The sequence below is a fragment of the Salmo trutta genome, chromosome 5, assembly GCF_901001165.1.
Source record: "Salmo trutta chromosome 5, fSalTru1.1, whole genome shotgun sequence".
Classification (NCBI taxonomy): domain Eukaryota; kingdom Metazoa; phylum Chordata; class Actinopteri; order Salmoniformes; family Salmonidae; genus Salmo; species Salmo trutta.
Window position 1 is genome coordinate 21,522,797 of NC_042961.1, and position 12,873 is coordinate 21,535,669.

General features: G+C 40.6%; 1 protein-coding gene across 1 annotated transcript; it reads right to left on the reverse strand.

Annotated features, from left to right (window-relative positions):
- Window positions 1-7,283: 7,283 nt before the first annotated feature.
- On the reverse strand, window positions 7,284-12,823 carry LOC115193851 (uncharacterized). Its single transcript, XM_029752935.1, has 5 exons — window positions 12,691-12,823; window positions 8,571-8,849; window positions 8,345-8,439; window positions 7,541-7,748; window positions 7,284-7,451 (listed from the first exon to the last, which is right to left on the reverse strand). The coding sequence occupies exons 2-5, from the start codon at window positions 8,846-8,848 to the stop codon at window positions 7,301-7,303; spliced, it is 732 nt and encodes a 243-aa protein (XP_029608795.1). The 5' UTR covers window position 8,849; window positions 12,691-12,823; the 3' UTR covers window positions 7,284-7,300.
- Between the last annotated feature and the right edge of the window lie 50 nt (window positions 12,824-12,873).

Below are 12,873 nucleotides of genomic sequence, written 5' to 3' on the forward strand. Positions count from 1 at the left end.
ACTTTTTTACTGATCTAGTCACTGGTGCTTCCTGCTTTAATTTTTGCTTGTATGCAGGAATCAGGAGGATATAATTATGGTCAGATTTGCCAAATGGATGGCGAGGGAGAGCTTTGTGTGCATCTCTGTGTGTGGAGTATAGGTGGTTCAGAGTTCCTCTTCCTCCGGTTGCACATTTAACATTTGGTCAAACGGATTTAAGCTTCCCTGCATTCAAGTCCCCGGCTACTAGGAGCGCCGCCTCTGGGTGAGCGTTTTCTTGTTTGCTTATGGTGGAATACAGCTCATTCAATGCTGTCTTAGTGCCAGCCTCTGACTGTGGTGGTATGCAAACAGCTACAAAGAATACAGATGAAAACTCTCTCAGTAGGTAGTGTGGTCTACAGCTTATCATAAGATACTCTACCTCAGGCGAGCAATAGCTCGAGACTTCCTTAGAGATCGTGCACCAGCTGTTGTTTACAAAAATACATACACCGCCGCCCCTTGTCTTATCAGACGCCGCTGTTCTATCCTGCCGGTACATCGTATAACCAGCCAGCTGTATGTTGATGTTGTCGTCGTTCAGCCACGACTCCGTGAAGCATAAGATGTTACAGTTTTTAATGTCCCGTTGGTAGTTTAATCTTCCGCGTAACTCGTCGATTTTATTGTCCAAAGATTGCACGTTTTCTAGCAGAATGGAGGGAAGTGGGAGTTTATTCGATCGCCTACGAATTCTCAGAAGGCAGCTCGACCTTCGGCCCCTCTTTCTCCGCCTCTTCTTCACGCAGATCACGGGGATCGGGGCCTGTTCTCGAGGAAACAGTGCATCCTTCGTGTCGGGCTCGTCAGAGTCGTGAAAGGAAAAAGAGGATTCTGCTCTACTGGTAATCGCAGTCCTGATATCTAGAAGTTATTTTCGGTCATAAGAGACGATAGCGGCAACATTATGTACAAAAGAAGTTTAAAAAAGAAGTTACAAACAATGCAAATAAACAAACAAACAAAAAACAATCGGCTGGGGGCACGTAAAACATCTGCCATCTTCTCCGCCGCCATCTTACATTCTATCCTATTCTACTGTATCTTAGTCTATGCCGCTCTGACATTGCTCGTCCAAATATTTATATATACTTAATTCCATTCCTTTACTTTAGATTGTGTGTATTGTCAGATATTACTTGTTAGATATTACTGCACTGTTGGAGCTAGAAACACAAGCATTTCACTACTCCCGCAATAACATCTGCTAAACACATGTATGTGACAAATGAAATTCGATTTGATTTAACTTAAATGAGTTTCTTAATGACACGTTTGCTGTAAATGGTGTATTTTATTTATTTTTTATTTTTATTTAACCTTAATTTAACTAGGCAAGTCAGTTAAGAACAAATTCTTATTTACAATGACGGCCTACGGTGGTGTAGATTTAAAGACAATAGACTTCTCTTTGAGATGCTCAGCTATATAGAACTAATAACTAATAATAATATTAATAATTAAGTAGGTATTGGATATGTGGCCATAATTCGTGCTCAGGGGAAAATCCTTCAGATTCCCATCTTTCAATGAGAAACTGATTTTAATTATATCTGATAGGTGTGTTGTAACTGTTACCAAATAATTAAATTAACATATTTTGCTAAGACTGTGGTAGTAGGGTGACTGCGCTAGTCTCAAACACAGGCCACCAGTACCAATGACAAATGTCCTAACCACTGTCCCAATAAGGGACATCTCTAGGATGTGCTTGTTGGGCCAGTCTAATTAGGCCCTGCTCTGTCCTGTCCAGAAAAAACCCTACCCCCTTCTCCCTAGGTACTTGTGTAACAATAGGGTGAATGTACTTTGAAATAAATCTCAGCTCATTTAAAAGTGCACTCAGAAAGCCTTCATTAATTATAGTGATTCAGGAGTATCATTAAAATAGGTTAAAATGCCCCACAAACATTAGACAACTATACTGAAAGCCCTTAAATTGCTGAAATAATTAGCCCTAAATCATGTCAATGATAAGAATATTCAGATTAACCGCTACATGATACAGACATGGTGGTGTTGCAGGAACGTCGGACTACTGTGAACCAAGAAGTTGAGTTTAAATCTCAGGTGAGGACATGTTGAATAATAATTATTGTATTAACGAATACGAACAATGTAATCATCTATGTCAAACTGTGTGAAATATGTGCTGTATGTTGAAAACAATTTATGTTGAAAGCACTGTGTGTGAGTGTCTCTAACCTTACCAACAGACAGAGAACTAAGACTAGATAAGTGGTTCACCAATTAGGGCCTTGATTGACTTGGCAACAGTAACAAGGCGTGATGTGTAATGAAACAAACTTTTTTGGGGAGAACGTTTCTTTGGCAGGCAAAGTCCTGACCGATACGCAGAAATGTTCTTGCAACGTTCACATGAAACGTGTCTTGAAAATTAATATCTTATGTTCTGAGAACATTACAACCATGTTCTGTGTATGTTTTGTGGGACTTTGATGGAATATTCTCCTAACCCTCAGAAAACTGGACACATGAATGTTCTTGCAACGTCCCATGAAACGTGTCTAGAACATTAATATTCGATATTCTGAGAAAATTGTAACCGCATTCTGGGTATTATTCTGTTTGACATTAAGGGAATGTTTTCCTAACTCTAACCCCAAAACATGCTAAAAAGGTTCTCAGAAGGTTTTTGCTAACATAGATAGAATGTTCCCTTAACTAACAGAATACTGTACACTCAAACATTAGGGGAACATTACAAAAATATTCTCTCTCCTTAAAATTGTTAGCTGGGGCTCCATTACAGCCCCATCGATGTGGATGGGGGAATCGTCTCCCCTCCCCTGTAGTCCACGATCAACTCCTTGGTCTTACTGACGTTGAGGGAGAGGTTGTTGTCCTGTAGGATGTCTCATCGCCGTCGGTGATCAGGCCTACTGCCGTCGTGTCGTCAGCAAACTTGATGATGGTGTTGGAGTCATGTGTGGGAGTACAGGGACTAAGCACGCACCCCTGAGGGGCCCCCATGTTGAGGGGTCAGTGTCACAGAATCCCCCTGTAGAACTAATTTCCAGTGTGTGTGTTGCTTGTTTACATCTGGCTGGCACCATGTAGTCTAGCTCTCCCAATCACGTGAGAGATATCAATCCCCCCTAGCTCGTGTCTTCAGCCAATCAGACACTCCCCAACCCACACTCTGCAGATGCAACTCAATATTAGGATGGTGTTCTTAATGTCTTGTGCAATTAGTCCTTCCTATTGTGCTATTGTAGTTTTATGCTGTAATGTTTAGACACGACAGTCAGTCAATCACTGAACGTGTGTGTGAGCCATGCAACGCTACTAGATAAACAACCATCAACTCAATCTGTGTCTGAACATTACTTTATAATTCATATTGAACATATGGAATATTACAATGGCGAGATGGATTACAGCAAGAAAATGAATGTTTGGCTGACTTTTTCTTCGAGGCAAGGAAAGGATTTTCCCTTGTGAGTAGAAAGCTAGAGGACATTCTATTTAATTCAAGGTGATGTCTAGTCCCGGTTAAGAAATAGCTGAGGAGCTAGGCCTGATCAAGATAATCAACTCGGTGTCTCCCCCAACTGTCAAGCGCACGGTCACAGATGAACTTGTTGACAGCCATCCAGAGCTGTTCAATGGAATCAAAAAGCTGAAATATTTCCAGGTAAAACATCACATCACACCCACCATGGATGACATCATCCACGAGCTCATCGGAGCCACAGTGTTTTCCAAGCTGAACCTAAAAGCTGGATATCACCAACTTGAACTACACCCCAGAAGCAGGTACATCACCACATTCACCACTTATCTAGGCCTCAGGAGGTATAAATGTTTGAACTTTGGTATCTCATCTGCTGCAGAGGGATTCCAGTATGCTATCTGTCAGACTCTCCAAGGCATTGCAGGTGTGAAAAACCTCAGCGCCAACCTCTTTGTGTATGGAGCAACACAAGCTAACCACGGTAACAGCCTGAGAGCACTGTTCCTGAGGCTCGAGGAAAGCGGACTGACTCTCAACCCGCAAGAAGTGTGAATACAATAAATCCAGACTGGAGTTCTTTGGGTTCATCTTCTCTGCTGGCGGCATCTCAGCTGTCCCGAAAAAAGTCACTGTTATTCACCAGGCCAGCAATCTCCAAAATGCAAGTGAAATCAAGAGTCTTCTCGGCATGGCCAACTACTGCTCAGGTGTTTCATCCAGGATTATGCCACCATCACTGCACCAGTACGGCAGCTCACAAAGAAGGAAGTTCTGTGGCAGTGGGTTGAGGAGCAGGAAATAGCGCTGAAAAAGCTAAATGAAGGTTTAACCAGCAACACCACCATGTCATACTTTGATCCACAGAAAAAAACAGAGCTCATTGTGAACACCAGCCCGGTCGGACTGGGTGCCAGTCCGACCGGAAACACAGGGGAGAGAGACGCGCCATAACATACGCCGGCACGCTCAGTAACGTGGAGAGATGCTACTTGCAAACACTATCCATTGAATGGAGTTGTGAACACTTCCATCTGTACATATATGGCAACCCATTCACTCTGGTAAGGATCACAAACCACTGGAGATGATCTGGAACAACCTGAGGTCAAAGCCACTTGCTCGGATCGAAAGGTGGGGACAACGGCTTTATCCATACAACTACAGAGTTGAGTACAGAATAGTAGCCGACAACCCACATGTCCCGTCACCCACTCCCAGCAAAGACAGCTGACAGCACACAAGCAGAGAAAGTGGCAGAAGAATGTCAACTTCATGGCACAGCACACCACACCCAAAGCAATGACACCAGAGGAAATCAAAACAGACTCAGAAAGACCCTACAAAAGGTCAATGCCCCTATCAGAGAAAATACATGGCACACAATCACAAATGACACACCGCACGCTGCTATACTGACACAATACCAACAAGTCAGTAGTGAGCTCACTGTGTCAACCAACGATGACAGCATCCTGCGAGGCAACAGGATCGCCACAACCACAATATTATCATTTGGATAGTGTTATGATAAGGGGTCATATGTCTTGTCCAAACAAAGTACATACTAATTACATGCAGATGTCTTCAGTTACTAATAGGTTATAGTATCATGAACGTAGCCTATGATGAACATTTACTATGGAATATTTACAATAATAACCAACAACCTAATATATTTTGCTTGTATATACTGCACCTCAGTAGATCAGGAATTTTTATACAGAATGCACTTCACAAAGCTCTTTAGATATTACTTTATGGTTTGTTGTTCACAGAAATGTGCATTACGTAGAGAAAGTACAATGCGTTAAAAAAAGCATGCATAACAAAAAAGAGAGACTTAGAACTTCTTACACAATCTCAGAATGGTAAATTAGATGAATGCTGAACCAAGTGGTGTCACAGTAGAACAAATATTGAACAGTGTCCACAGCAGGTGAAGTCCCTAGTGGTTCAGCCAAATCAAATGCAACTTTCAACACCCACCTTGTGGTACCATCTTGTGGTAAAGAGAAGACATTACAGTTTTTTTTTAAAAACTGCCTATGAGTATTCAGCACTAGTCCCATTGTGATTTTGTAAAAACAGTAGGCTACTACTGTATTGGAATAGTTATTCTGTGTTGGAATAATTATTTCACAAACAATATGCTAATACAGAGTTGACCTGTAGCTACTAAATTTTCTTTGAGAGCTGCAGTGGGCTACACATTATTAGGCAAGTGGTGTGATATGGTGATTGGTATCATCATTGTAGACTTCTAAACCCTAAGGGAAGTGTGGAACTCTAATGGCTACTTGAAATACACAAATATATACAGTGCCTTCAGAAAGTATTCACACCCCTTGACTTTTTCTATATTTTGTTGTGCTACAGCCTTTAAAATGGATTAAATTGAGATGTATCATTGGTCGACACATAATACCCCATGTCAAAGTGGAATTGTTTTTTCTCAAAACGTTCAAAATTTTTGCTAATTAATAAAAAATGAAAAGCTGAAATGTCTTGAGTCAATAAGTATTTGTTATGTCAAGCTTAAATAAGTTCAGAAGTAAACAAGTCACATAATAAGTTGGAGGTTTTCCAATGCCTCGCAAAGAAAGGCACCTATTGGTAGATTGGTAAAAATGTGAAAGACAGATATTGAATATACCTTTGAGTATGGTAAAGTTATTCATTACAGTTTGGATGGTGAATCAATACACCCAGTCACTACAAAGAGACAGGCGTCCTTCCTAACTCAGTTGCCGGAGAGGAAGGAAACCACTCAGGGATTTCACCATGACGCCAATGGTGACTTTGAAACAGTTATAAAGTTTAATGACTGTGATAGGCGAAAACTGATGGATCAACAACATTGTAGTTACTCCACAATAATAACCTAAATTACAGAGTGAAAAGAAAAAATAATATTTTATTTTGTACAAGAACTAATGGGGAAACTAGAGGGTTAAATAGGGAACAATAATTATGAAATGGAAATCAGGTGTGTACAATGAAGACAAAACAAATGGAAAAAGAAAACATGGATCAGTAGCAACTAGAAAACCGGCGACGACGACCACTGAACGCCGCCCGAACAAGGAGAGGGACCAACTTCGGCGGAAGTCGTGACAGCACAGGCAAAATCCTAGAGGAAAAGCTGGTTCAGTCTGCTTTCCATAAGACTCGGGGACAAATTCACCTTTCAGCAGGACACTAACCTAAAACACAATGCAAAATATACACTGGAGTTGCTTACCAAAACGACCTTGAATGTTCCTGAGTGGCCTTGTTACAGTTTTAACTTAAATTGGCTTAAAACCTATGGCAAGACATGAAAATGGCTGTCTAGCAACGATCAACAACCTACTTGACAGAGCTTGAAGAATGAAAATAAGAATAACGTGCAAATATTGTATAATCCAGGTGTGCAAAGCTCTTAAGAGATTTACCCAGAAACTCACAGCTGTAATTGCTGCCATAAGTTATTAACATGTATCGATTCAGGGGGTTGAATACTTATGCAATCAAGATATATTAATGTTGTATTTGTCATGTATTTTTTTATACAAAAGTTAGAATTGTTCCTCCACTTTGACACTACAGAGGATTGTGTGTAGGTCACTGACAAAAAAAATGACAAATCAATTTTAATCCCACCTTGTAATACAACTAAATGTGGAAAAAGTTAAGAGGTGTGAATACTTTCTGAAGGCACTGTATTTACATAATGTAGGCTAGGTAGTTAATGAATTGTCTCTGGTCTGGTCAGTAGGTCACCCTTAAAATGTCCATTCTAGTTTTTTTTAAATGTGTTTATTCTTTTTCATCAGCAGTGGGTTCCATCTTTGTAGTCTTTTTGACTCTTGTGAAAGTCAATTCGGATTTGTTTGTGAACTTTATCCCCTCTCGGAACTTGGTAATTCCAAGTTTCTCGAATGAGATTCTCTTCAACTTTACAGAAGACCTGGAAGAAAACACACAAAAAGATACTCAATATTACACCTGCACTATAAACCAGACCTTATAAAGCTTATCATACTTTGTTTGACTTACCCTCTCTTCGCTGCTCCTACAAAGTTATTTCGTTTATCTAGATCGAAAACGAGAATGTCCATGGGCCCATCCTCTTGGTTTAGAACAGCTTGGAAGTATTTCCCCCCCATCTTCCCCATCTTCATCTCAGAAACGTCTTTGATGGTTCCACACGCAGTGGTACCTCTCCGGTTTGTCTTTTTCACAGGAGTAGTTGGAATGTTTGAACCTAATAAAAACAACAACACATATCATTTTCCCCAGATGCCATATCGGTTTATGATTTAGCTCCATTCCACTCATAGCAGTTTTAAATTGCAGGTTTTGCCTCAAAGTTTTTTTGGGGCTGTTCTACATATTAGGTTCACTTTAAATGGGACATTGAGTCCTCTAGTTTACATTAGGCTATTCATTACATGATGTGTATTCTCTTCTGGTGGACAGATGCACATAACATAAAAGGTCGACAGACTGGGATGCGACGACTAACAAGCAACTCTGTTCTGGTACTGAATAGAACTTAATCAAGCATCTGATGCAATTACGTGATATTTATAGTTCTGGTTGTCTGAAATGACTTGATCTGTAACCCTTTACAAATTAAAATGACAAGCTAAAGGTGTGTATATCCATCTTGGGGCTTCCAAGCGCAGAATATTGGTGTCAGACATTTGAACTACAATTCCTCTAACGGTGGTGGGGTTGGAGTAGGAACATGAGTGAATAGATAGATCATTAGAAAGGATTTATTCATAGAATACATAGACCATGATTCAATCGATCTGTGCAAAAATAATGGAAATGTATGCTTTAAAATGGTTCTACCTGATGTGGTTGGGCCACGGGTGTGGACTGTGGACGAGGCAGAGGTTGGGACAGCGTCTGGGGGTGCTGGGCTACTGGGTGCCGGAGCTATGTCACTGTTGTCATTAGATTAGATTAGCAAACGTTATTATGCTTTAATTAGGAGATCCCAACCATCGTACATACAAAAAACAGGGCTACATTGTATAAAAATGTGCTTAATAGTGCATAATATTGTGCATAATACATGTCTTTGATTTCTCCCAGTCTGGAGAAGTTTAATCTGATGTCTGGCTTCTGCAACAGGGTCAGGAATCTAGTGCATTTCTCATCTCCTCCTTTCAATATGAGTGTATCCAGCAGACTGATGATGGATTCTTCTGGATTTAATTTACTGCCATTTTTAAGGTTCCTGTATTCGCGTTGAGTCACCAGGCCCTCCTGGTCTACATACTGAAGGATGAAACTGGCTTCCGCTGACAAGATTTCTGTCAGAACTGTCTTTATTTTTCTCAATTTATCCATGCTGGATGAGAGAGAGAGAGAGAGAGAGAGAGAGAGAGAGAGAGAGAGAGAGAGTTTATTTTAGAATCTCCTGTTTAGTCAACGAAATGGGAAGAAACTAAATTGAAGAATTTAACTTAATAAAACCAACATTTGCTATATGATTGGAATCTGTCCCTGACTGAGTCTGTAATACCAACATGTTTCAAGCAGACCACCATCGTCCCTGTGCCCAAGAACCCTAAGGTAACCTGCCTAAATGACTACCGACCCGTAGCACTCAAGTCTGTAGCCATGAAGTATTTTGAAATGATGGTCATGGTTCACAACACCATTATCCCAGAAACGAATTTGCATACCGCCCAAACAGATCCACAGATGATGCAATCTCTATTGCACTCCACACTGCCCTTTCCCACCTGGACAAAAGGAACACCTATGTGAGAATGCTATTCTTTGACTACAGCTCAGTGTTCAACACCATAGTGCCCTCAAAGCTAATCACTAAGCTAAGGACCCTGGGACTGAACACCTCCCTCTGCAACTGGATCCTGGACTTCCTGACGGGCCGCCCCCAGGTGGTAAGGGTAGGGAAGAACACATCCGCCACGCTGATCCTCAAAAAGGGGGACCCTCAGGTGTGCGTGGTCAGTCGTTTCTGATATTGCTTTATAACCCAACCCTGATCTGTACTTCTCCACAACTTTGTCCCTGACCTGTTTGGAGAGCTCCTTGGTCTTCATGGTGCCGCTTGCTTGGTGGTGCCCCTTGCTTAGTGGTGTTGCAGACTCTGGGGCCTTTCAGAACAGGTGTGTATATATATACTGAGATCATATGACACTTAGATTGCACACAGGTGGACTTTATTTAACTAATTATGTGACTTCTGAAGGTAATTGTTTGCAGCAGATTAAGGGGCTTCATTGCAAAGGGGGTGAATACATATGTACGCACCACTTTTCAGTTGATTTATTATTCTTTTTTTTTTAAACAAGTCATTTTTTTCATTTCACTTCACCAATTTGGAGAATGTCCATTACATGAAATCAAAATAAAAATCAATTTAAATTAAAGATTGGAATGCAACAAAATAGGAAAAACGCCAAAGGGGATGAATGCTTTTGCAAGGCACTGTACATTGACACCCCCCCTCCATTTGTTTTGTACACTGCTGCTACTCGCTGTTTATTATCTATGCATAGTCACTTCCCCCCTACCTAATGTAGAATTTACCTCGACTAACCTGTACCACCACACATTCACTTGGTACTGGTACCCCTTGTATATAGCCTCGTTATTGTTATTTTATTGTGTTACTTTTTATAATTTTTTACTTTTGTTTATTTGGTAAATATTTTCTTAACTCTTTCTTGAACTGCACTGTTGGTTAAGGGCTTGTAAGTAAGCATTTCACGGGCCTACAGAGTGGTTAGGTGGTCTAAGGCACTGCATCACAGTGCTAGCTATGCCACTAGAGATCCTGGTTCGAGTCCAGGCTCGGCCGCGACCGGGAAACCCATGTGGCGGCGCAAAATTGGACCAGCGTCGTCCAGCTTAGGAGGGTTTGGGAGGATTTGGCTGGCAGGGGTGTTCTTACACCTGGCTTCCGGGTTAAGCGGGCATTGTGTCAAGAAGCAGTGCGGCTCGGCTGAGTTGTGTTGCGGGGGGTGCACGGCTCTCGACCTTCGCCTCTCCCGAGTCCATACGGGAGTTGCAGTGATGGGACAAGACTGTAACTACCAATTGGATACCACGAAATAGGGGAGAAAAAGGGGTAAAAAAATGAATAATAATAATACAATTTTGAAAAGTAAGCATTTCACGGTAAGGTCTACACTTGTTGTATTCGGCGCATGTGGCAAATAAAGTTTGATCTGATTACTTCGTGGATAAATTTTCAATTCAGAAAGGATGTTTACGAGAAAAAAAATATTTGACACTTCTATGTTTTCTCAATGACATTCAAATCAGCATTGAAAAAAGGCACAAGTTTAAGTTTGTTCCACCTGAGCGAATCTGACCACAAGTCAGAGACCACTATGATGGCACACCAAATGTGTTTGATGGATTGTGGGAAAAGAACATGAATAGGCTTTTGTAGGCTACAGTTCAAGCTATGGCTTCCAATCGTACCTCTGCTGTCGTTATCCAAAGATTATCCAACATGAATAAACGGTTGGAGGTAAGGATGACAGCAGTGATATCTACGGCAATACGGATATCACTTATTATTGATCAAAGCATGCCATTCCATGAGCGCAGCATTTATTTTCAACTCGAATCAATGAGCCCAATCAGTCATCCATAACAACAAAATCATAAACAACAGAGTAGGGATGTCTAATAAGTCCTTAGTTTTGGGGTCATGCTCAGGTAAAACAATTTAGCTAATCTATACTTCCATATTTCCAAGTCTTGTTTTTGAAGATCAAGGGGTATAACATTTATTGGAATGACTGGGATTCTGATAGACTTTGGTTTTTAATGTAAAGATATAATTTAATCGTATTATTATATGTAGTAGAAAGCAAAGGATTAGAAGAAGCCTACATAACCAACCCATAAAGTAACATCCATATATGGCCAGCAATGTAAACGTTAACATTGATTTATCCTGCAATAGATGTCGTTCAATTGGTAACATACATGTTTGTCTCCTTCTAATGCCTCTTAAGGGGAAAGTAACAGAATGTAATCAGATTACATTACTGAGTTTGGGTAATCCAAAAGTTACATTTACATTTTAGTCATTTAGCAGACGCTCTTATCCAGAGCGACTTACAGTAGTGAATGCATACATTTCATTTCATGCATTTTTCTTTGTATTTTTTTATATTTTTTTGTACTTTTTTTGTACTGTAGTTACGTTACTAATTACAATTTTGGACAGGTAACTATTAACTTTAACAGATTACATTTAGAAAGTAACCTTCCCAACCCTGCATGTAGGTAGGGGTAAAAAAACAACCAGTTGAGAGCTGCACGCTCTTGCTGAGTGCAGATGATATTCCACTGAAACTAGGCTGTATACAGCTTGCATGTGAATACATTTCACATGCTTTGCGATTGTGTAGGCTACTTTGTGCATGATTTCTCTATTGTACTACACAATTAATATGTCGTATACCTCCACTGCACTTGATACACAACAGAAGGGATTATTAAGAAGTGAGTATAGGCAATGCCCACTGAAAAAAAGTGGGCATATAGCTTCCACTACACCACCGGCCCTTTGTGTTTTACAAAAAGCACTCTCCTCCATGAATGAATTAGTGCACTGTTATTACAGTTGCTGTCCTTTCAGCATCACGACTCTGTCACATACTGAAGGCCTAGGTACAATAGGTTCGCCACTGCGCAAACATGTCTACAATAGATATAAAGACTGTTACAATTTCCCCGTCTCACCTTTACTAATAGTGAGCATGCAACTTTCCAACAATCCCCCCACTCTTCCCTGCCAGCAAGTCAAGGAAATTGGGAGAAAGTTTGAGGATATTTTTCAATGAAAGTAAAGGACAATGATGTTATGACTAAAGCTGGAATCCCATGTCTCAATAGGTGATAATACATAAATGTTTCCAGAAAGGAGTGTGGCCTTTATATTTGGCCTGACGATGCGCTTTTATGCACTGACTGAATGGAAGCTGATAATTATGAGTTTTTTACTGTGCTGGTCTCTGGGAGAATTTACAAATCCTCACTAACACCAAGTAAAAATGTATCCGACACCGAGACAAGACCGTGACATCAATATGTGGCCTTGAGACCGGACTCAAGGAATACTACAACACTGCCGAGAAATGTATTATGCTATATTGGATAATATGTTGGCCTATTGGAGAAATATTAGGGGGTCTTACCTTGAAGAAAACGTATAGGGACTGCAGAACGATATGCTGTGTAGGTTATCCTATCTTGCCTTTGTGTGACAATACCCTTTTACTTTCATTATCTTTGAAACGGCGCCTAACCGGAAATAGCCTATTCGTTTTTTTTCGTGCTCATGAGTAGAATGGTGCACCCCGTACAATAACAGCAATCAG